The 25,278-nt window shown below is 49.2% G+C and overlaps 1 protein-coding gene across 14 annotated transcripts in view; it reads right to left on the bottom strand.

Annotated features, from left to right (window-relative positions):
• PABPC1L (poly(A) binding protein cytoplasmic 1 like) overlaps nt 1–24,323 on the bottom strand; it is a 29,651-nt gene extending 5,328 nt beyond the window's left edge. For 3 of the 14 annotated variants that reach the window (XR_010154238.1, XR_010154239.1, XR_008541236.2), the window contains exons 1-9: nt 24,019–24,323; nt 21,496–21,689; nt 17,468–17,583; nt 15,295–15,434; nt 15,063–15,157; nt 12,607–12,744; nt 10,078–10,173; nt 3,609–3,875; nt 800–928 (exon numbers count right to left, since the gene is read on the bottom strand). Coding sequence is in view for 2 of the 14 variants with exons in the window: in XM_054674444.2 (XP_054530419.1) it covers nt 800–928; nt 1,553–1,643; nt 3,609–3,875; nt 10,078–10,173; nt 12,607–12,744; nt 15,063–15,157; nt 15,295–15,434; nt 17,468–17,583; nt 21,496–21,689; nt 24,019–24,211 (1,459 nt within the window). In the remaining 12 variants the exon portion in view is untranslated. Of the gene's footprint in view, nt 1–799; nt 929–1,450; nt 1,644–2,714; nt 3,876–10,077; nt 10,174–12,606; nt 12,745–15,062; nt 15,158–15,294; nt 15,435–17,467; nt 17,584–21,495; nt 21,690–24,018 lie in introns of those variants that run through there. The other 11 variants (XR_010154242.1, XR_010154245.1, XR_010154243.1 and 8 more) reach the window with 9 other exon arrangements.
• Nucleotides 24,324–25,278: the final 955 nt, after the last annotated feature.

Below are 25,278 nucleotides of genomic sequence, written 5' to 3'. Positions count from 1 at the left end.
AGGTCAGGAGTTCGAGACCAGCCTGGCCAACATGGTGAAACCCTGTCCCTACTAAAAATACAAAAATTAGCCAAGTATGGTGGCACATGCCTGTAATCCCAGCTACTCGGGAGGCTGAGGCAGGAGAATCGCTTAGAACCCCGGAGGCAGAGGTTGCAGTGAGCCGAGATCACACCATTACACTCCAGCCTGGGCGACAGAGCGAGACTCGATCTCAAAAAAAAAAAAAAAAAAAAAATTAAGGCTGGGCACAGTGGCTCATGCCTGTAATCTCACCACTTTGGGAGGCTGAGGTGGGCAGATCACCTGAGATCAGGAGTTCAAGACCAACCTGACCAACATGGAGAAACCCCGTCTCTACTAAAAACACAAAATTACCCAGGCATGGTGGTGCATGCCTACAATCCCAGCTACTTGGGAAGCTGAGGCAGGACAATCGCTTGAACCTGGGAGGCGGAGGTTGCAGTGAGCAGAGATCATGCCATTGCACTCCAGCCTGGGCAACAAGAATGAAACTGCCTCAAAAAGAAAAAACAAAACATTTAAATTCTCTACAATAAAATGGGGGTACTATTTTTGTCCCCATTTTAAAGATTAGATGACAGATATAGTAGTCAGCAAGGGCCTCAGAGTCAGTTGGTCCCAGGAACTGGAGGCCAAGCTAACCACCACGCTACAGTCTCCAAAGTCGGCTTTGCTCACCGAGAGGGCGTATGGCAAGGTCACCATGGAGGCTGGTCCTGACTCCTAGTGCCAACTTTGCCCCACCCCCATTCCCCTTGGCTCTACCCACACTCACCTACTCTCTGGGTATGAGGCACCGTGCGTGGCACCTGGGTGGAGGCCTGCCTGACACTGCTGATGTGGGCCGGGGGGCGCCGAGGCACAACTGGTGGCCGGACCATTGAGGCACCTGGAGGGTAGGCAGCTTGTGGTGCAGACACCACAGAGAGAGAAAAGTTGGATGGAGTGGTGGGAATAATCAGGGTGGCACACTGTGCCTAGAAGCTTCCAGGGCCACCAAGAGAATGGGAAGGGAAACTACAACATTCACAACAGAAATAGGAGTCAATTCACTTAGACCCAGAACTCCAGAAAGGGGGAGTGTAGGAATCTACAATTTCAAAGCCAGCTCGTGTCTACCTAGAGCCCCAAACTGCATAAGCACCAGGATTGTACACCTTAGTCCCTCAAGATAGTTTCAAGTGAGCGTGCAATTCACTCTTACAGAGGAGGGCCTTTGGTCAACAATATAGCCAGAGGAATTTCACCTTCTCAGCTTTGCAAGAATTTTCAGAGTCACAAATCAGAGGCATCTTTGGTGATGACTGCTGGTGGCTAGCTGCGTGTCTTCCATTGGCTCACCACTGTGCTTGGTACTTTACACACATCTCATTCAGGCCCATGCTCAGAAGAGGAAACTGAGGCTCAGAGAAGTGAAGTCACCCACCTTGGGAAGTGGCAGAGCCAGGTTTCATCCCTGTGTTATGACTGCCTCACGGGGCCCACACCAATAGGCCAGTCTGAGAGTGGAAGGGGCTGGGTCACTCACAGGAAGGTCTAGGTGGCTGGGACGTCCACCTGGGGGCAGGCTGGGTGGGTGTCACTGGGCCACAGCCATAGTATGCAGCCTGGGCTGGAGGCTGCATGGGAAAAGAAGACCCAGACTGAGGGGCTTGGCGGCAGGGTAGGTGAGAAGCTACACCTCCTCAGGGACACCATGGCAGGAACTCCACTGGCTCCTGCAGGGACTGGTGAGTCAAGACCCACAAGGCTGTAATGAAAGCTCCTTCCTCCCATCTCAGGATGTCCATTAGCCCTGAATCCTGCAGGGCAAAGATCTTAGATTTCAATCTTGGCTCCCTGTCAGCTAACCCAATGACCTGGATAAAAAGGGTGACATCTTACTCCAACTTGTGCAGCTTAAGCAACTGCTAAAAGGAGAGGAATGTTCTTACCGTGGTGGCCTTTAATGGGTGACATCTTTCTACTTCCTGTAAGTCCCACGAGGTCCTTTCCCAAACCATGCTCCTCAGAACATTAACATCCAGGGGAGATGTTAACAGGCATCCCACAAAAAAATGACCATCTAAGCTGGGGAAATGCTGGATAATCTGTGCCTGTTTTGGAGAATCTCAGTAGATATTGGCATCTTAGGGTAGAATAGTGTAGACAGTAAAGAAATTTAGGGCCGATCATGGTGGCTCACGCCTGTAATCCCAGCACTTTGGGAGGTCAAGGAGGGCACATCACTTGAGGTCAGGAGTTCAAGACCAGCCTGGCCAACATGGTGAAACCCCGTCTCTACTAAAAATACAAAAAATTAGCTGAGTGTGGTGGCACGCACCTGTAATCCCAGGTACCCGGGAGGCTGAGGCACAAGAATCACTTGAACCCAGGAGGAAGAGTTTGCAGTGAGCCAAGATGGTGTCACTGCACTCCATTCTGGGCAACAGAGCAAGACTCTGTCTCCAAAAAAAGAAAAATTTAATTTTTAAAAAAATGTAGGGCGGGGGACGGTGGCTTACTCCTGTAATGCCAGCACTTTGGGAGGCCAAGGCAGGAGAATTGCTTGAGCCCAGGAGTTTGAGACCAGCCTGGGCAACATGGCGAGACCCCTTCTTTAAAATAAACAAAAAAATTAGCTGGGCATGGTGGCACACACCTGTAGTCCCACCTACTCAGGAGGCTACAGTGGGAGGATCACTCAAGCCCAGGAATTCAAGGCTGCAGTGAGCCATGATCATGCCATTGCTCTCCAGCCTGGGTGACATGGAGACCCCGTGAAGGAAGGGAGGAAGGGAGGGAAGAAGGGAGGAAGGAAGGAAGGAGCCATGATCATGCCATTGTTCACCAGCCTGGGTGACATGGAGACCCCGTGAAGGAAGGGAGGAAGGGAGGAAGGGAGGGAAGAAGGGAGGAAAGAAGGAAGGAGCCATGATCACGCCATTGCTCACCAGCCTGGGTGACATGGAGACCCCACGAAAGAAGGAAGGAAGGAAGGAACGAAGGGAAGGAAGGGAAGGAAGGGAAGGAAGGGAAGGAAGGGAAGGGGAGGGAAGGGAGGGAAGGGAGGGAAGGGAGGGAAGGGTGGGAAGGGAGGGAAGGGAGGGAAGGGAGGGAAGGGAGGGAAGGGAGGGAAGGGAGGGAAGGGAAGGAAGGGAGGGAAGGGAGGGAAGGGAGGGAAGGGAGGGAAGGGAAGGAAGGGAAGGAAGGGAAGGAAGGGAAGGAAGGGAAGGAAGGGAAGGAAGGGAAGGAAGGGAAGGAAGGGAAGGAAGGGAAGGAAGGAAGGGAAGGAAGGGAAGGAAGGGAAGGAAGGGAGGAAGGAAGGAAGGAAAAATGTAGGTCTTGCTTAACACAGCATTTCCCAAACTTGCTGGATCATTAAGAGTCTTTTTCAGCACAAAATTCACGAGCTTCTCTCACTGGGAAATGCCATTTGACTAACACTATCTCTCCCTTTTATAGAAAGGGAAACAAAGACTTCCTAATGAGTCCTCGGCAGAAGCAAGTTAGAAACCTCCATTTCCCTAGAACTCTAGTCTTCATGCTCTGCCTTGCTGGGGCAGGGGGGAAGGCTGTGGTGGGAGTTGCGGGCAGGCGGTCACCTGGGGCATGGCAGGCAGGAAGTAGCTGGAGGGCTGCTGAAAGGAGCCCAGGAGGGGGTTGCTCAGGGTCCGCATGGTGGAGAGGCGCTGCATGTACTGGTTGGTCAAGATGGCCTTCCGCTCCTCTTTGCGCTGGGCCAGTGCCACGTAGAGTGGCTTGGTGCCCACGATGCGCCCGTTCATCTCTGTCACGGCCTTTGTCGCCTCTTCTGGGGAGGAAAAACACACAAAGCCAAACCCCTTGCTGTGGCCACCCTCTGTCATCACCTAAAAGCAAGACAAGACAAGAGCTGCTGGGGTGGGGAAGGAAGGCTCCTGGGGCTGCGCTGCCTCCCTCCTCCCCATGGGCTAAGCCCAGCACTGGGCAGGCCCACGAGAAAGCTGTGATGGAGGGATGTAGCGTGCACCCCTGTTTACTAAGCTGTGTTCGAGGGATGTAGTGTGCACCCCCGTTTAGTGAGCTGTGATGGAGGGATGTAGTGTGCACCCCCATTTACTGAGGAGTGATGGAGGGATGTAGCGTGCACCCTGTTTACTGAGCTGTTTGAGGGATGCAGCACGCACCCCCATCTATGAGGCCTGCTGCATGCCAGATACTTTACATGTCTTCACACCTCACATGTACAACCTCCCGATGCGGGAGGCATCGCGGCTCCCACTTTACAGCCGGGATAAGAGAGACTCGAAAGAGTGACTTGTCTGGGGTCACTCAGCCTGTGGTTCATATGTTAGCCAGGACTCAACCCAACACATTGTTCTGGTAAGCTTCTATTGCCTCTGCTAAGTACCAAGCCAAGTTCTTTAGGAATTTGGGGAAGAGGTTCTTAGCCTTTTTGTTAAAATAACCTTTTTACTTTGGAGTAACTTTAGATTTACAGAAAAAGTTACAAAAACAGTACAGAGGGTTGCTATATATCTTTTTTTTTTTTTTTTTTTTTTTTTGAGACGTAGTTTCACTCTATCACCCAGGCTGGAATGAAGTGGCACGATCTCGGCTAACTGCAACCTCAGCCTCCCGGGTTCAAGCAATTCTCCTGCCTTAGCCTCCTGGGTAGATGGGACTACAGGCGTGTGCCACCATACCTGGCTAATTTTTGTATTTTCAGTAGAGAGAGGGTTTCACCATGTTGGCCAGGCTGGTCTCAAACTCCTGACCTCAAGTGATCTGTCTGCCTCAGCCTCCCAAAGTGCTGGGATTACAGGCGTGAGCCACCATGCCTGGCCTGCTGTATATCTTTCACCCAGTTTCCCCCAATGTGAACATGGTACATTTTTCAAAACTACAAACTTAACACTGGTGCAATGCTATTAACTATTTTATACCATTAGCTCCTATTAACTACAATGCTATTAACTGAACTCCAGACTTCACTGGAATTTCACTCTTTTTTCCCCTAATATTCTTTTTCTCTTCCAGGATCCAACCCACATGGCATTTAGGGTTTGTCTTTTTGTTTATTTGTTTGTTTTTTAAAGAGATGGGGTCTCACTCTGTCATCCAGGCTGGAGTGCAGTGGTATGATCATAGCTCACTGCAGCCTCAAACTCCCGGGCTCCAGGGATCCTCCTGCCTCAGCCTCTCAAGTAGTTAGGGCTATAGGTACATGCCACCACACCCAGCTAATTTTTTTTTTTAAGTTTGTAGAGATCAGCAATCACTATGTTGCCCAGGCTGGTCTCAAGAGATCCTCCTGCCTAGGTCTCCCAAGGTGCAGGGATTACAGGCAGGAGCCACCACACCTGGCCCTGGGTTTTTAACCTTTTTTTAGGGTGAAGACACCGGCCTGGCTCATACAGCCCATAAGGACTAGAGTTATTTTTAAAATCTTCTTTTTTTCCTTTTCTTTCTTTTTTTTTTTTTTTTTTTTTTTTTGAGTCAGGATCTCACTCTGTCACTCAGGCTGGAGTGCAGTGGTGCAATCTCAGCTCAACTGCACCCTCAACCTCCCAGCCTCAAGTGATCCTCTCAACTCAGTCTCCCCAGTAGCTGGGACTGCAGACAAGCACCACCATGCCTAATTTTGTTCATTTTTTGTAAAGATGAGGTCTCATCCTGTTGCCCAGGCTGGGCTTGTACTCCTGGTGAGCCCATGCTCTTAATCAGTAATTTTGAAACTGTACTCTGCTACCCTTCAGTAGAGGGGTCTTAACCTGAGAGTCCATGGATCCCCCTCAGGTAGGTCATGGATACAATTTAGGGGGAAATTGCATGGATTGGGGAAAAAGTGACATCTTTATTTTCATATTAGCATTTCCTTCTATTATGAATATGGGCAACAACAAAAAAATCCTGGCAGTATTAGCCATGAATTTGTCATGAAGAAAAAGAAAATATTTTCATATCACATTAATTATTGCTAATCTCAGCCAAGCGCAATGGCTTATGCCTGTAATCCCAGCACTTTGGGAGGCCAAGGTGGGCAGATCACCTGAGGTCAGGAGTTCAAGACCAGCCTGGCCAACATGGTGAAACCCCATCTCTACTAAAAATATACAAAAATTAGCTGGTTATGGTGGCGGGTGCCTGTAATCTCAGCTTCCCAGGAGGTTGAGGCAGAACCCAGGTTCTTGAACCTGGGAGGCAGAGGTTGTAGTGAGCCAAGATCATGCCACTGCGCTCCAGTCTGGGCGACAGAGTGGGACTTCGTCTCAAAAAAATAAAAATAAAAATAATAAAAGAAGCACATACTGCTTTCGCTTTAGTATTTTGACCATTATATTTTTCAGTATAATTTCTTTGTACACCTAAGAATCTTATTTTACGCATTTAAAAATATTCTTAGGACCAGGTTTGGTGGCTCACGCCTATTTTTGGGAAGCTGAGGCAGAAGAATTGCTTGAGCCCAGGGGTTTGAGACCAGCCTGGGCAATATAAAAAATAATTAGCCAGGCATAGTGGTGCTCCTATAGTCTCAGCTACTTGGGAGGCTGAGACAGGAGATCACTTGAGGCCAGGAGTTGGAGGCTGCAGTGTGCTGTGATGGCACCACTGCATTCCAGCCTGGGCGATAGAGCGAGACTCTGTCTCAAAAAAGTTTTTAAAAAATATTCTTAGAAGGGTTCCACAGGCTTCATCAGATAGCCAAAGGGCCGGGCACAGTGGCTCACGCCTGTAATCCTAGCACTTTGGGAGGCTGAGGCAGGTGGATCACCTGAGGTCAGGAGTTCGAGACCAGCCTGGCCAAAATAGTGAAACCCCGTCTCTACTAAAAATACAAAAAATTAGCTGGGCATGGTGAGAGGCGCCTATAATCCCAGCTACTCAGGAGGCTGAAGCAGGAGAATCACTTGAACCCAGGAGGCAAAGGTTACAGTGAGCTAAGACTGCACCATTGCACTCCAGCCTGGGCAACAAGAGCAAAACTCCATCTCAAAAAATATATATATATATTGTTAAGAACTTCTGGCAATCGGTAGTTAATAATGATAAAATTTAGCAAAGCTAACACTTATGCAGAGCTTACCATGAACTTGATAGTGGTATAAGTATTTATATCCATTAATTCCTTTAATTTTCATAATTATTTTTATATAAAACAAAATATAGGCCAGATGCAGTGGCTCATGCCTATAATCCCAGCACTTTGGGAGGCTGAGGTAGGAGGACTGCTTGAGCCCAGGAGTTCAAGACAAGCCTGGACAACACAGCAAGACTCCCCATTTCTACCAAAAAAAAATTTTTTTTTAAATCAGCTGGGCATGGTGGCACATGCCTGTGGTCCCAGCTACTTAGGAGGCTCAGGTGGGAGGATCACTTGAGCCCAGGAGGTTGAGGTTGTGGCGTGCCATGATCACATCATGGCCCTCCAGCCTGGGCAACAGAATAAGAACCTGCCTCTAATAAAAAATAATAATAAACCAAAATATATAAAATTGCATAACATAGGCCAGGCGCAGTGGTTCACGCCTATAATCTCAGCACTTTGGGAGGCCAAGGCGGGCAGATCACCTGAGGTCAAGAGTTCAAGACCATCCTGGTTAACATGGTGAAACCTCGTCTTTACTAAAAATACAAACATTAGTAGGGCTTGGTGGCAGGCGCCTGTAATCCCAGCTACTCAGAAGGCTGAGGCAGGAGAATTGCTTGAACCTGGGAGGCAGAAGTTGTAGTGAGCCAAGATCGTGCCATTGCACTCCAGCCTGGGCGACAAGAAGGAAACTCTATCTCAAAATAAATAAATAATTGTATAATATATATATATGTAGGCTGGGCGTGGTGGCTCATGCTTGTAATTGCAGCACTTCGGGAGGCTGAGGTGGGCAGATCACTAGGTCAGGAGTTTGAGACCAGCCTGGCCAACACAGTGAAACCCCGTCTCTACTAAAAATACAAAAATTAGCTGGGCATGGTGGCAGGTGCCTGTAATCCCAGCTACTCAGCAGGCTGAGGGAGAAGAATCACTTGAACCCGGGAGGTGGAGGCTGTAGTGAGCCAAGATGGCGCCACTGCACTCTAGCCTGGGCAACAGAGCTAGACTCCATCACAAAAAAAAAATAGATATATTTATAATCCCCATTTTATACCGTTTGTCCTGTTAAAAAGATGGTCACCCCAGGTGTGCCTTAACTCTAAGCAATCCAAATTTACACATTTCCTTTGTTCGAGGAGTCCTCAAGAAGGTCCATCTCCTGAAGCTGTATGCAAGGTGTATGATGAATCATTACGACAATCACTATTTCACTACTTATCAAACGCAGACGCTGTACATGCAGCCTTTTTAGTAGTTCTCAGGACACCTGGAGAGGTGAGCAATGTTGCTCCCACTTTATAGGTTGAGTAAACAAGGTCCGAAAAGCAAAGCCACTTGCCTCAGATTCTACAGCTAGGTAATGGTAGGACTGGGGTTTACATTTAAACCTGATTAACTTTAAAATTCCAGCTTTCAACCATGTTTCTACATCAAATGTGTATGCATTTGCTTGGAAAGAGGACCTATAGCTTTTTATGATGTGTAATCAAATTTACTGATGCCTAATTTACATGTGCCACAGCCCTCTCTCGCATTTTTCAAAAGGATCTTAACCTAAAAGACAACCTTTTTTCCTCCAAACACAAGGCTCCCTGAGGGATGTTTACAACTGGACTCAACAGCCAAAAGAGAACTTCTAGACCACTTCCTCAGAACCCAACATCACATCATTCAGGCGGGTCCCCCCATCCTGTCACTCACACTGATCTCTTTGGAAAATTCCTCATTCCCACTCCAGCTCCCTACCTCCTCACAGCCAAGTCAAACACTGCTGCTACTGCCACTTCTTCCAGGCAGCCTTCCCTTCTGTTCCACTGAACTCCTGTAGCTTTGCCTCCCATACTGCCCCCCATCTTATAATCCATTTGAGTTAGTGACGGGCTGACTTCCTCACTAGACTATAAGCTACTTGAAAGCAAGGATCACATCTGATTTGCTCCTGTTTCCCACAGAGCCTGGTAAAACAGCAGGTATTTAAGTACAGAATGAAGAAACACTGGATCATCATCTTAAAAACCATCTGGGCGCTTTTTTTTTTTTTTTTTTTTGAGACGGAGTCTCTCTGTTGCTCAGGCTGGAGTGCAGTGGCACAATCTTGGCTCACTGCAAGCTCCGCCTCCTGGGTTCATGCCATTCTCCTGCCTCAGCCTCCGGAATAGCTGGGACTATAGGCACGTGCCATCATGCCCAGCTAATTTTTTGTATTTTTAGTAGAGATGGGGTTTCACCGTGTTAGCGAGGATGGTCTCGATCTCCTGACCTCATGATCTGCCCGCCTCAGCCTCCCAAAGTGCTGGCATTACAGGCATGAGCCATATTGCCCAGCCTCTGGGAGCTTTAAAAAAAAAATAAAAAGCCCAGGCCCTACCCCGGGGATCCACATTCTATGCCTGACTGAGGTGTGTGTATTTAAGAATTGCCCAGGGGGTTGTAATGAGAAGCCAGGGTCGGAAAGCCATCCAGTGAGCCCAGTGTCCTTATCTATAAGACAACATCTGCTAAAGCTCATAGAGCTGCTGATGGGCCAGTTGCCACATCTCAGGGGCCTAACAGGGTTGGGCACACAATTGGTGCTCCAGAAATAGGGAAGAACAAATGAAGAATGACGAAGTCCAGCCCTCTCACTTTCCAGATGGGAAAACGGAGGCCCAGGAGGGTAATGTCACTGGCAGAGGCCAGACAACAAAAGTCAATGGAAATACTAAGATATGAATTTCTGGAATCTGGCATACAGTAGGCAGTAAATAAATGCCAAGGTGACAGTGAGCCCCAAGTCCAGCTGTGTGACTGGGACTATATTTCTACCCTCTTCCCCTCCAGCCCAGACAAGGCTGCAGATGGCTACAAGCTCCAACGGGGTCAGCAGAGCCCCAGAAGGGGTAGCCGGCACCAACCCCCTGAAGGCTGCTGGGCGAGAGGGTGGAGGGGTGGGGTTGTGGGGGACGGTGGTGAGAGGATGGAGGGGAACGCTGTCCCCCGGAGGTGCCCCCAGTCCTCACCTTCGCACTGGTAATTACTCCATAGGGAGAGAACTCTTTCCTCAGTTTGTCGTCATCAATGGAGTCGTCCAGGTTCTTCACATACAAGTTCACACCCTGGGATGGAAGGGAAACTGCTGGATGTCCCCTTCTCCTCCAAGCCCCAACTGCCTTGGGGAGATCAGGGGACTGACGCAGGTACAAGGGGCATGGGGAGCCCCACCAGCCCAGCCTCCTGCTCCCCGTCTCCCTCAGCACCCAGGTACCCCCATCCCTCAGCGTGCCCATCACATGCAAGCTGTAGCCCCCACATCCCAAATTCCCCTGCAGTTCTCACACATCTGCACTGGTCCCAGCCTCACCACAGCTATTCCCCATTTCACAGATGGGGCCCACGAGGATGTCCCAGGTCCCGTGGCAGGCTGAGGTGCAGAGCATGCCCAAGCCAAGCTCTCCAGATGGTGGATGTCGGGCAGCAGGAGTCAGAGCTCCTCCCTGGCCGGCCCATGACCAGAACCCTAACACAGGCGAGCTGCCCCTCCATCCCCTGCCAGCCCAGGAACCTCGGGCACTTACTCATGTTGGTGCCAGGTGCCACTCTAAGTTTTCCTATACATTTTGATTTTTTTTTAAGACTTTTTTTTTTTTTTTTGAGATGGATTTTTGCTCTTGTTGCCTAGGCTGGAGTGCAATGGTGCAATCTTGGCTCAGTGCAACCTCTGCCTCGTGGGTTCAAGTGATTCTCCTGCCTCAGCCTCCCAAGTAGCTGGGATTACAGGCATGTGCAACCAGACCCAGCTAACTTTGTATTTTTTAGCAGAGACGGGTTTCTCCTTTCTCCATGTTGGTCAGGCCAGTCTTGAACTCCTGACCTCAGGTGATCTGCCCACCTTGGCCTCCCAAAGTGCTGGGATTACAGGCACGAGCCACCACGACAGGCCACGTTTTGATTTTTAATCCTCACAACAACCCTGCGTGAAGAAAACTTTTATCCTTGTTTTACAGACAAAACTGAAACACAGAGAGGCTAAATAAGTTGCCCCAGATCATACAGTAGCTAAGTGGCAAAGACAGGACAACCCAGGCAGACTAACTTCAGAGTCTGTGCATCTCACTGTTGAGTGACAGTTGCCTCTAGCACCTTGACTTTTCTCCTTCCAGACCTCCCAAACACAACAGTGTATGAATGTACAAGAGAACAGAGACCGCACAATTGTACAGCATAGCATCCTGCTCTTGCAGATTACGTGATGAGTATTTTGTTCTGCAGGTATGAAAGCCCCTGGACACGCTGTATGTACATAAGAGGATGTATGTGTTTCTCAGCCTCAGATCTAGTGACATTTTGTGCCAGACAGTTCCTTGCTGTGGCATTGTCCTGGGCACTGTAGGATGCCTGCCAGCATCCCTGGCCTCTACCCTGTGGATGACAGTAGCACCCCACCACCCACACGACAATGAAAATTCTAGACATTGCCAAATGTCCCCCAGGAGGCAAAACTGCTCCTCACTGAGAACTACTGAGTATGTGTGCGTGTTTTGTGTGGATATGTATATTTATATGCCCCTCTCCATGAAGGATCTAGAAATTTTATGAAAAATCTTAGAGGGGGCCAGGCGTGGTGGCTCATGCCTGTAATCCCAGAACTTTGGGAGGCCAAAGCGGGCAGATCAACTAAGGTCAGGAGTTCGAGACCAGCCTGACCAATATGATGAACTCCACCTCTATTAAAAATACAAAAATGAGGCCAGGCGCAGTGGCTCACACCTGTAATCCCAGCACTTTGGGAGGCTGAGGCGGGCGGATCACAAGGTCAGGAGTTCAAGACCAGCCTGGGCAACATGGTGAAACCCTGTCTCTACTAAAAATACAAAAATTTGCCGGGCATGGTGGCACGCACCTGTAATCCCAGCTACTTGGGAGGCTGAGACTTTCTTGAACCCAGGAGTGAGAGGTTGCAGTGAACCAAGATTGTGCCACTGCACTCCAGCCTGGGCGACAAGAGCAATACTCTGTCTCAAAAAATAAATAAATAAATAAAATCTTAGAGGGGTTCACTTCCCAATGAAGTTTTAAATTGCACTGATCCACAATATTCACTTTAATTATTAACTCCACATAATTCAAAGGCTGTCCAACATTCCAACTTTTGGATGTAACATATTTGGCCTGATTATTCTCAACCAGGAGTAGGATTTCCTATAGGGGCATCTGGCAATATGCGGGGTACTTTGGTTGTCTGAGACTAGAGGATGCAACTGGGATTGAGTGGGCTGGGTGGGATGCTAACCAGTCCCACGTGAAGGATTATTCTAACCAAAAGGTCCCCAGCACCCCTACTAACCCCTGTGATGGTTGGACAGTTGGGTTGTGCGCAGTTTCTCACTGTTATACATTAGGCAGTGGGGGCCATCCCATGCTCATTCAATTCCCGCCTTGAGCCAAGTGCCCAGAAGTAGGATCACTAGAAGAAACAGTCACCACTCAGGGCCCCCGACACACAGCTGCTCTCACACAGAAGTGGCTGCCACCAGGAAGCCTGACCTCACCTGGTAACGCCTCAGCCGGTCCTGCTTCATCTGCTCAAACCTGCGCTTCAGTTCATTCTGCCGCTCCACGCGCTTTTGGGCCCGGCCCGCGTACAGCAGCCGCCCGCTCACCTCCTTCCCGTTCATATGGACCACGGCCTGGGGAAAGGAGGAGGGAACATGCTTGGTAACCACTCAGATGTGGCCCTGGCCCAGGCTCATCTTCTGGATCTAGAGGGGCCACCTGCAAACCAGGCTGGCCACACTAGCTGAGAATAATCAGTACCAGGGCAAAGGCCATTTAAGTATACCCACTTTGGCTCATGCCTGTAATCCCAGCACTTTGGGAGGCCGAGGGGGACGGATCATCTGAGGTCAGGAGTTCGAGACCAGCCTGACCAACATGGAGAAACCCCGTCTCTACTAAAAATACAAAATTAGCCAGGCATGGAAGCACATGCCTGTAATCCCAGCTACTCGGGAGGCTGAGGCAGGAGAATCGCTTGAACCTGGGAGGTGGAGGTTGCGGTGAGCTGAGATCACGCCATTGCACTCCAGCCTGGGCAACAAGAGTGAAACTCCATCTCAAAAAAAAAAAAAAAAAAATCGGACTGGGGCTGTATTTTAAGAAACAAAATTGATGGCCAGGCGCAGTGGCTCACACCTGGTAATCACAGCACTTTGGGAGGCCAAGGCGGTTGGATCACTTGAGGTCAGGAGTTCGAAACCAGCCTGGCCAACTTGGTGAAACCCCATCTCTACTAAAAATACAAAAATTAGCCAGGCATGGTGGCAGGTGCCTGTAATCCCAGCTACTTAGGAGGCTGAGGTGGGAGAATCCCTTGAAACTGGGAGGTGGAGGTTGCAGTGAGCTGAGATCACGCCACTGCACTACAGCCTCGACGACAGAGAGACTCCATCTTAATAAAATAAAAATAAAAATAAAATTGAGATTTGCAAATTTTCCCATATTTAAAATGTAAATATGGCCGGGCATGGTGGCTCACGCCTGTAATCCTAGCACTTTGGGAGGCCAAGGCGGGTGGATCACTTGAGGTCACGAGTTCGATACCAGCCTGGCCAACATGGTGAAACCCCTTCTCTACTAAAAACACAAAAATTAGCCGGGCATGGTGGCGGGCGCCTGTAGTCCCAGCTACTCGGGAGGTTGAGGCAGGAGAATTACTTGAACCCAGGAGGCGGAGGTTGCAATGAGCCGAGATCACGTCACTGCATTCCATCCTGGGTGACAGAGTGAGACTCTGTCTCAAAAATAAATAAATAAAAATAAAATAAAATGTAAATATTTATATATTCCCATATTTTAAATGCGTATTACTAAGTGAAAGAAGCCAGTCTAGGTGACATAGTCTCTGTCCCAGAAAAGGCAAAACTATGGAGCCAGTAAAAAGATCATTGGTTGCCAGGGGTTAAGGGGCATGGAGGAATGAACACATGGAGCACAGGGGATGTTTAGGGCACTGAAAGTAGTCTGCATGATACCATAATAGTGGATACATGTCATTATGCATTTGTCCAAACCCCTAGACTCTACACCAAAAGTAAATCCTAATGTAAACTTGGGACTGTGTGTGTTAATGATGTGTCAAAGTAAGTGAATCACTTGTAACAGACGTAACCCTTGGGAGCAGGACATTGATAATGGCAGAGGCTGTTCCTGTGTGGGGGAATGGGGTATACAGAAAACCTCCATACCTTCCACTAAACGTTGCTCTGAACTTAAAACTACACTAAAAAAAGAACTTAAAGAACTTAAAAAAATTTAGGTTCTAACTGCAACTACACATGGATAATTTGAACAAAGTAGCAAGCATAATTCTCTCATAATGGCATGACAGCATCATCAACATCCTTACTTTGAGTTGGATTTCAAGGCACAAAATAATCCTCTTTGCTAACTGTGAGAGCCTTTTTGTGTGTGAAGATGGCATCTCGCCGTTTTGCCCAGCTGGTCTCGAACTGAACTCAAGCAGTCTTCCCACCCAGCCTCCCCAAGTGCTGGGATTACAAGCATGAGCCATCACATCTGGAGAGTTTTTAAAAAATTAGAGACAGGGTCTTGCTATGTTGCCCAGGCTGGACTCAAACCACTGGGCTCAAGGGGTCCTCCTGCCTCAGCCTCCCACGTAGGCTGAGACTACAGGTGCACACCACCACATCTGGTGGAAACTGATTTAAGTGGTCAGTTCATGAGTAAATATTTTTATATAATAATGACTTCTGCATCCCTACCTAAATATTCAGCTCTGCGGACATCAGGGCTTAGAAGTGACCAAAGAATGAAGCCCTTGGCCTTTGACCACAGAAGGAAGGGCTTTGCCTGCACACAGGACTCTCCCACCCTCTTGGCTTAGGCCGGGGAGGGACTTTCTTCCCCTCCACAGGCAGCTGGGACCCTCTTCTTAGTCCCAGCTCGGTCCCCCTGCTGCAGAACAGAGCCATGGGAAGGCTCCTACCTTCTGGGCTTCCTCATGCTTCTCAAAGTTGACAAAGCCAAAGCACCGCGAGTGGCCGCTGTTGTCCCTCATCACCTTCACACTCAGCATTTTCCCTGCAAAGGACCAACCTGGCTCAAAGGGGAGTCTGGGAAGTCCTCAGGAAACCCCAGGAGAGCCCCTCCTCCCTACCAGACTTTGGAAAGGAAGAGGAAAAACAGTGATCCCCCCGCTCCCTTGGGGACACACCCACCAAACTGGGAGAAGAGCTCCTGCAGGCCTTGCTCGTCCACATCCACCGGGAGGTTCTTCACGTAGATGTTGGTGAACTCCAGGGCCCGCGCCCCCAGCTCTGCCTCCCGCTCCCGTCGAGACTTGAAGTGGCCCACAAAGCTGTGGACATGACACACTGGCTCATGGCTGTGGACAGCTACCAGCCATCAGCCACCCACATGCCAACTCCCGCTCAACTGCTGCCCTTCTCCAGGCTTACATATCCCTCATCAGGAAACTGGGCAGGACAATACTCCTTAGAACATCCCCAAGGCCCGGCTACCTCCAACAGCCAAGATATTATATTATGTTCCAGAGCTTGTCCCCAGCAGAAGGTTAAGAAGATTTCATTCTTGTGACAAATGCACACATAACTACTATTATATACCAGGCAGCTGAGAGCATAGAAGAATGAGCCTGGGAGTCAGACAGACAAGGGCTTGAATCCTCGCTCTGCAGTTGCCTAGCTGTGTGACCCTGGGCAAGCTACTTAACCTCTCTGAGCCTCAGAGTTCATTGCTGTAAAATTGGGACTCAAATTCTCATCATGGGGCTTTGCTTATTAACATGTATTGGGTGCACTGGGGAAGCAGGGGTAAGTGAATTAGACGCAGTCAATGCTAGTGTTGCTATGGGGGGCATTGACTAAAATCACTTAAATACAAGATTAATTTTATTTTTATTTATTATGTTTTTGACACTGAGTTTCGCTCTATCGCCCAGGCTGGAGTACAGTGGTGCCATCTCAGCTCACTGCAAGCTCCACCTCCTGGGTTCAAGTGATTCTCCTGCTTCACTCAGCCTTCCAAGTAGCTGGGATTACAGGTATGTGCCACCACGCATGGCTAATTCTTGTATTTTTGGTAGAGATGGAGTTTCACCATGTTGGCCAGGCTAGTCTCAAACTCCTGACCTCAGATGATTGACCCACCTCTGCCTCCCAAAGTGCTGGGGTTACAGGTGTGAGCCACCACACCCAGTCACAAGATTAATTTTAAAAGTTCATTTCCAAGTTCATGTAAACACATCTAGGAAAGTATCCCAGATTAAAAAAATAATAATAAATTCTGATGGTATCTATAGCACGTTTAGCACAAACAAAGTTGTACCAGGCACCAAAATTTGAAGAAAACTGAGTGGCAAAGGTGAACTTGAGTAAATTGGAGCTAACAAAGAGCATTCTTCTGAGAACTGGGAAAAGCCCACCAAGATTTGTTTGACAGGTTGATTGGACCCTCCCCTGAGTAACCCTGGACAAAATGACTCTCAGTGCATCCCCCAGCTCAAAGCCACCTTCTCTCCATGGCCCTGACCATGGGGGCTGGCCCCTCAGATGAACAAAATCAAAATTCTGGGCAGGGAACAGCCAGAGGCAGATTCTCTCTATTATCTGCCTCTCAGTTTTCCCATCTGTGTAGTGGGGATGATATCGAAGTTAACAGTATGATGAGGGCAGTCTTAGCATATGCCTACTTTTCTTTCTGCCAATATCTCATGAAACACAAAAGGTTTAAAGAAAAAGTCAGGAGCAGTAGCTCATGCCTGTAATCCCAGCATTTTAACACTCTAGGAGGCTGAGGCAGGAGGATCACTTGAACCCAAGAGTTCAAGACCAGCCTGGGCAACAAAGTGAGACCCCATCTCTACAAAAAAAAAAAAAAAATCAAAAAATTAGCCAGGTATGGTGGCATGTGGTCACCTGTGGTCCCAGCTACAAAGGAGGTTGAGACAGGAGGATTACTTGAGCCAAGGAGGTCAAGGCTGCAGTGAGCTGTGTTCATGCCACTGCATTCCAGCCTGGGCTACATAGCAAGGCCCTGTCACACACACATACACCCCATACTGAGAAGGCTGGAAAACAGATGAAAACACTGAGTCCATTGATGATATGACCATTAGCCAGTCCCTCTAGAGTTTTAAAATCACCACTTCCTTTACCATACTCTAATGCAGATCATCAGCTCCATCTTTATGTGAGGAAAGAGTCCCTGAGAGGTTGAGCAGCTGCTCCGGGCTCACACTTCTAGGAGGGCTGCCTGCCGCTCAAGTGCCTGGTGCCCATTAGCAGCTTGAGGGTAGCATCGATTCCTAGTCGGTGGTGCCATGCTTCTGTCCCTGCAGCCTCCGCCCCTCCCTCGGGCCCAGCCACTCACACTTTGCGGTCATTCAGCAGCATCCCATTCATGGTGTTGATGGCCTGCTGTGCGGCCTCATGGGTCTCAAAATGGACAAAGCCGAAACCCCGGGAGCCATGCTCGTCACACGCCACCTGGGCCACAGGGAGGAAGGACAGGAAGAGTACTGACAGAGGGTTCAGGTAGAAAGGAATGGCAAAGGTGATCATGACCAGTCTCTGCATGCCTGCTGTGCAAGGAAAAGGCAATCCTGCATGTTAAGGATGGGGTATGGAAGCTCAAAGAGTGCCACCACTCAAGTTAACGGATTAAGGAAGGCTGGGTGCAGTGGCTCATGCCTGTAATCCCAGCACTTTGGGAGGCCGAGGTGGGCATGTCACTTGAGGTCAGGAGTTCGAGACCAGCCTGGACAACATGGTGCAACCCTGTCTCTATTAAAAATACAAAAAATTAGCCAGATGTGGTGGTGGGTGCCTGTAATCCCAGCTACTCAGGAGGCTGAGGCAGGGGAATTGCTTGAACCCAGGAGGCGGAGGTTGCGGTGAGCTGATATTGCACCACTGAACTCCATCCTGGGTGACAGAGTGAGACTCTGTGTCAAAAAAATAAAAACAGAAAAGAAAAAACAGATTTAAGAGGGAGAACGAAATGAACACAGGTTTCATCTATACTGCATACTGGCTTTTAATTGTCTTCCTAAGGCAATGGGCAAAAGGGTTAAATTCAAACCCCCATATCTGCATCCTTGTTTCTATCAGCAAACTAGAAACAACCGGGGTATTCATCAAGGGGGAGCCTCAATTGTACACCAGTCTACTGTATGTGCACAGTTGAAGAGAATGTGGTAGGTTACATGGCCTGACAGTCTTGTTAAGTGAAAAAAAAAATCCATTCAGGCTAAAGTAGGCATCTACACATTGGAAATTTTGAAAAAGACGCATAAAATGTATTCATATTACTTTTGGGGACTAGGGCTGAAAGAAATGGAGTCTTGTTTTTCACTTTCTTCCCTTCCACATTGTTTAAACTTTGCCAATACATGAATTACTGCAACAACAGACTCATTTCAATTTTTTTTTTTTTTTTTTTTTTTTTTGAGATAGAGTTTCACTCTTGTTGCCCAGGCTGGAGTGCAATGGCACAATCTTGGCTCCCTGCAACCCCCGCCTCCCAGGTTCAAGTGATTCTCCTGCCTCAGACTCCCGAGTAGCTGAGATTACAGGTGCATGCCACCATGCCTGGCTAGTTTTTTGTATTTTTAGTAGAGATGGAGTTTCACCATGTTGGCTAGGCTGGTCCTGGACTCCTGACCTCAGGTGATCCACCCACCTGGGCCTCCCAAAGTGCTGGGATTAGGAGCATGAGCCACTGCACCCCGCCTCAATTTTTTTAAAGATGCACAATATCCTATTCCCATTCTGTAATCCTCCTGACTCAGGCCAGCAGGACAGAACTTGAGAACAAGGAAAGACCTTCTAGTTCACATAGCCCCCATCCCTCTTGTTGAACTCGCAGAAAGACCACTAACCCCCCACTTCAAGGTGACTGTGGCTCCACTCATCCCTGTGGCTGCAGGCTCAGCTCAGCTAGTGGCATTTTCTGCCTGGATGACAAGCACTGCCTCCCAGCCTAGCTTGCACACTACCACTGTGATGCTCTTTCTAAAATGTAATTCTGACCACATCCCTTCAATCTCTAGTAGCTTCTATCCACAGAACTATATCAACTTGGCATTTGAGGCTCCCCAGTGGGTGCTGCACAACAGATCTTGCTTCCAAACCCATGCCTTGCACATACCCCTCCACCTCTCATCCTGAAACAGGGTCCTTCCACTTTCAACTCAAGCCTCAGCTTGGCCATTCGGATTTAACCACGTTGATTGGGTCCCCACTATGGGTCAAAAACCTGCTAAGGGCATTACATACTTCCCTTGTTATCTATGCCAGTCATAAGAGAATCCTTCCAGTCATTTCTTAACCTCTGAGCCCCAGAGGGAAAATGAGAATAAATGACTTGTCCAAGGTCAGCCAACAGAAGTAATTCTTTGATTGTTACAGTTATCACTTAGAAGCTTAACAGTATGCCAGGTACCCTTTTAAGGAGTATACATGTATGCAGAAAACCTAACACACAGAAAGTACATGATAAATCTGCCATTATTATTGTGAAGAACTTAATACACAGTTAAGAGTCTTTCTTCCTTTGATCCTCAAAGACAGGAAACAGCCCCGTCTCTCTGTCACAGATAACCCTTAGTGCATTACTACATCTCCTCAAGTCTACCTGCTCCTCTGAGCCACAGGGATAGCCTCTTATTGACTGGGAATTTGAGAGCCCTCGTTGAGAACTTAAGGATTATGCTTGGCACACAGTAGCACTTGATAAAAGTTCTGACATGCCAGGTGCAGTGGCTCACACCTGTAATCCCAGCACTTTGGGAGACTGAGGCGGGCGGATCACAAGGTCAGGAGATCGAGACCATCCTGGCTAACACGGTGAAACCCCGTCTCTACTAAAAATACAAAAAAAATTAGCTGGGCGTGGTGGCGGGCACCTGTAGTCCCAGCTACTCAGGAGGCTGAGGCAGGAGAATGGCGTGAACCTGGGAGGAGGAGGTTGCAGTGAGCTGAGATCGCGCCACTGCACTCCAGCCTGGGCAACAGAGTGAGACTCCATCTCAAAAAAAAAAAAAAAAAAAAAAGTTCTGACACATAGGCTACAAAAACTATCCCCATCCTCCCTAGAATAGCAGACACTCCAAAGGCTACAGGGTAACTGATCAACTATCCTTATAAAATCTAGAGACAGAACACCCAGGTTTAAGCCCTCTGTTCCAGACATATTGACCTGCTATATGGCTGCTGATCCTCAACATCCTCATATAAAAAGTCAGAAAAATAATCAGAATCCTTCTCAAATGACATACCTCCACTGGCTCAACATATATTTATTGAGCACCTAATATGTGTCACATCTTATTCTAAGTATTGGGATACAATAATGACTAAGAACAAGATCACTGATGGAACTTACATCTAATGTAAGACAATCTTAAAAACAAGATTTAATAACTTAATTGCCTTGATGGCCCCAATTAATGGCCTTGCTGTAGCCACACCCTTCATCCTATAATTTCTACTGCCCTCTCACTCTGAATGTGGGCTGGTCTTGTGACTTGCTTTGGTCAATAGAATGCAGTCAAAGAGGCCAGGTGCGGTGGCTCATGGCTCCCAGCACTTTGGGAGGTCAGGAGTTCGAGACCAGCCTGGCCAACATGGTGAAACCCACCCTGTCTCCACTAAAAATACAAAAATTATCCAGGCATGGTGGCTCGCACCTGTAATCCCAGCTACTCGGGAGGCTGAGGCAGGAGAATCGTTTGAACTCAGGAGGCTTGAACCCAGGAAGTTGCAGTAAGCTGAGATCATGCCACTGTACTCCAGCCTGGGCAACAGAGTGAGACTGCATCTCAATTAAAAAAAAAAACATAGTGGAAGTGATGGTTCCAGTTCTGCATTTAGTTCTCAAGAGGCCTGGTGTGCTTCCACTCTTGTCTTCTGAGCCCCTGCCATTGCCATGAGAATACCATGAGAATAGCCTGAACTAGCCTACTGGAGGACAAAAGGCCATAGGGAGGAAAGCCGAGATGTTCCAGCTGACAGCCAGTCGCTCCCTCATATACCCAGTGAGAGCTCCCACTCAGCTTTCAGTGGGCATAGGAGGGAACCCAGCCAAGACCAGAAGAACTGCCCAGCTGAACTTTGCCCATTGCCAACTGTGGAATTATTAGCTAAATAAATGATTGTTGTTGACGGTCACTAAATTTGAAGGTGGTTACACAGCGAGAGCTGACTGATACACAGGTAATGTCTGATCATTTACGGAAGATGAAACTGAAAGAACGGCTGTCATTCAGGTGCTTGCTGCACCTGAAACTTGACTGAAAGGACCTTGTAAACTGTAAAGTGAGGTGTTGCTTGTCACCCCTCTACCAGGCAGGTAGTTGACACCGATCTACCCAAAGACGTACACCCTTCATCCTCTACCTTGCAAGAGAGGATGTTCCCAAAGGTGGAGAAGGTATCATATAAAGCCTTGTTGTCAATGGAGTCCTCCAGGTTCTTGATGAAGATGTTGCCCACACCTGACTTGCGAAGTCCTGGGTCTCGCTGGGACCACATGATGCGAATAGGCTGGCCTTTGAGCATCTCAAAGTTCATTGTGTCCAGTGCCCGCTCCGCTGGACAGAAGGAAGAGGAGAGAAATTAGCAAGTTAAGGGAATTTTCTTACCTTGATCACCTACCCCTCGAGGTGCTTAACTGGGAGCCAATAAAGAGAAAGTCATTGTCTGGGTCCCAGACAATAAGCCAAGATAAGAGCCCAAATAACCGAGATAAGAGCCCAAAGGCTCAGGAAGGATAAGCTGAGAATTAGTGTGTATGGTGCTCCCCCAACCTTCCAGTTATGATCTCATTCAACCAACTCCCTGCAGCCACATGAGCATGGATTCCTGCCCCTCATTTTACAGATGGGAAAACTGAGAATAAGAAACATGAAAGGTCTGTGGCAGTGTCAGGTCTATTCTGGATTCTAAAGTACACTGAGTGGATAACAATGTCCATATGACAAGGGGTGGCAGCACTTTGAGGAAATTAAAACTCAGAGGTGCTGCAGGGCAGAGCTGAGGTTAGATCTCAAGCAGTCCGGCTCTGGGGAAAGTGGACATTACCTCTCTGAGCCTGTTCCTCACCTGTAAAGGGGGAATGATGATAATATTACCTACTTTTCCACACCTAACAAAGGGAGCTACTACCAACTACCAGGTTGTTGGAGGGACTGAAAAATAAAGAAGGTATGTAAAAGTGCCTTGTTTGTAACTTTGTGCCTGACACAAAATAATGTCTCAAAACAGCAGCCGATGCCCAGCCTCCGGCCACTGCTGCAGCCTGTGTCCCTCCTGGGTGATACACGTGACCTGTTTCAGGGAGTCTGCTAGTGCAGAGACATGGAAGGGGGCTGTGGGGAACACAGTGGAGCAAGTTTCAGGAAGCCCGGATTCTCCACCTAGTCTTATCATAAATACCTGGGGCAAAACCCTTCTCTCTGCAGCACGGTTTCCATCTGTGAGGTGGGACAAAAAGGCCGAGTCCCACTTCATTCACAGGGCTTGGAGGAAGATGGGAAGAGGCAGGAGGTGGAGCAAAGCAGAACAAAGAGAAAAGTGCCCAGGAATCCAGCTCAGTAAGGGGCGGGGAACAGGCCCGGCGGAACAACCCCTTCCCTAGCAAACCACCCACTCAGGCAACCACCCGGTCCACCCAGGCGACCTGGCGCAAGGGATCCCTCTAGTGGACTCCGGCCATTTTTTGGGTGAGTTTCTGGAGTCTTACGTCAGAATGTTAAAGCCACTATTTTCGTTGTTGTTTCTTTTTTGTTTGTTGTTTTGTTTTGTGTTGAGATGGAGTCTCGCTCTGTTGCCCGGGCTGGAGTGCAATGGCGCAGTCTCGGCTCACTGCAACCTCTGCCTCCCGGATTCAAGCGATTCTCGTGCCTCAGCCTCCCCAGCAGTTGGGATTACAGGCGTCCGCCATCATGCCCAGCTATTTTTTGTATTTTTAGTAGAGAAAGGGTTTCGCTATGTTGGCCAGGCTGGTCTCGAACTCCTGACCTCAAGTGATCTGCCCACCTCGGCCTCCTAAGGTGCTGGGATTACAGGCGTGAGCCACTGCGCCTGGCCTTATTTATTTATTTATTTATTTATTTTAGGTTACCACTTAAGAGCGTTTACGAGGTAACAAGCAGTGACCATACTTTATGCATAGACAGCAGTTCTCCATTCTTTATGTTATCGGAGAATACGCCTTAGCCCCATTTTGCGGATGAAAAGGTGCAGAAGGTGAAGGCTTGCCCAAGCTCACTCATCCTCTCCACTCTCAACAGAAGTGCAGGCAAACTCATCGGACAAGCTCTAATCAATGCTATCAGCTCTGAGAAAGCGGCCTTGCGGCCTGGAGGCAGCGGTTTTTCAGAGCCCGTGCAGGTAGAGGCGCCCAGTGTGGATCTCACGTTGCGCTGGGAAAGGCCTGAGCCCAAGGCTGGGTTCTCCTGCCTCCCGCGCTCACCAGCTGTGTTGCCTTGGGCATCATCCTCACCAGGTGCTTTGAATCTCTCATCCTCACAAGCACTCTATAAGGCAGCTAGGACCCCCATTTTCCAGACACGCAGCTGAAGCTCAGAATGGTCGAGTAACGTGCCCAGAGTCACACAGCTGCTGGGCTTCTATCCCTGGTCCGCCTGACCCCCCCCCCCCCCCCCACAAAGCCTGTATCTGTTTTCACTCGACCCTAATCTCTCTCCTCTGTAGAGGAATAGCAGTAAACCACACTAATTACCAATTCCCGTCTCAGGGGCCAGGCCTCTGCCAACGACCTGTTATCTTTGAGCCTCAGTTTCCCCGGCTGCAAAGTGTAAGATGAAAGCGCAAGCGGCCCAGTTCCGGCTTCTGTCTGTCCGCCTGCTTCTGTCTGTCCGTCGGTCCTTCCCCTCCCGCCCCATCCCCGGGGCTCACCGTCCGCAGGCTGCTGGAAGTTGATGTAGGCGTAGCCCAGCGAGCGCCGGGTGGCTACATCGCGGCACACGCGGATGGACAGGATGGGGCCGGCGGGAGAGAACTTCTCATAGAGCATGGCCTCGGTCACGTCGGGGTGCAGATCGCCCACGTAAAGCGAGGCAAGCGGGTAGCCAGAACCGCTGGCGTTCATGGTGGGCAGGGGGCCGGGGCTGCGGGGCAAGCAGGAGCCGGGTCACCCAGCGGCCCCGCGCTCCCCCGGGCGGAAGCCCTCCTTCCTGGGCGCGGGCCCGCCCCTTCCCTTTACCGCCCCCGCGTCCCTGCGCACCAATCGTGGGCGCGCTCGGACGCCCCTCCCCCGGGATCCCTCCTGGGCCCACACCCCACCTGCGAGCACTTGGGGATCTAAAAGCTACAGGTGGGGACACCTCTGATCCCGCCCTGGGAGGCGGAAAAAGCCTTCAACCTGGCCTTGAGCAGGGCTGCCGGGACTTGAGTGGAGCTCTCAAAACCCCCAGCTCTTTTGAAAGGGCCGAGGACTGGGACGGAAAGGACGCAGGGGATTGAGTTCTAACCCCGCAACAGATGATCACCTTTCTGAACCCGTTTCCCTTCTCTGTAAAATGGGAATGATTCCCTCCTGACAAGAATGAAAGGAGACCCAAACCGCGCTTTTTGCGTTTCACACACAAACGGAATTCCGAACAGGCCACTGTTTCAAAGCTTGTGTAGAGAATTTTACCCTGCTCCATTGAAGATGTCTTCCTCCAGAGAGCCTGATCCAGTCCCACCGTTTCACACCAAGGATGGAAATGGCTTTGAGACGTGAGAACTGGAGACCACTAAGGCCTTTCTTGGTACTGGCTCATATTACCAAGACCCCTTTTCCTGGGATATTCCCTGTCCCTCTGCTAAGCCATTACACATCCATTACACCAGGGAGGTTCACTGAGTTACTTGTGGCTCAGCCTAAATGCGGACAATTGGGAACTAATAGCAGAGCAAGACCTAAACAGAGCAAGACTGTGAATCTGAGCTTGCAGCGTCAATCTGTGGTATAGGGACATTAAAAACAACACAAAAACAAAACAACTACTCCACTGAGCACCAATACTTCACTTTTCCTCTGATAGGACTTTCCTGGTCTCACTGATCCAACAGAGCAGGTAGGCCCCCACTGACTTTTGGTTGAGTGTGGCTTCAACAGGTGGAACAGCTCCTAAACTAGGGACAGAAGGTGCCCATCTGGCTGTCCAGCCT

The sequence above is a fragment of the Pan troglodytes genome, chromosome 21 (genome assembly GCF_028858775.2).
Source record: "Pan troglodytes isolate AG18354 chromosome 21, NHGRI_mPanTro3-v2.0_pri, whole genome shotgun sequence".
Classification (NCBI taxonomy): Eukaryota; Metazoa; Chordata; class Mammalia; order Primates; family Hominidae; genus Pan; species Pan troglodytes.
The sequence above is the reverse complement of the archived record's forward strand: the minus strand, read 5'-3'. Positions and strand labels throughout refer to the sequence as shown.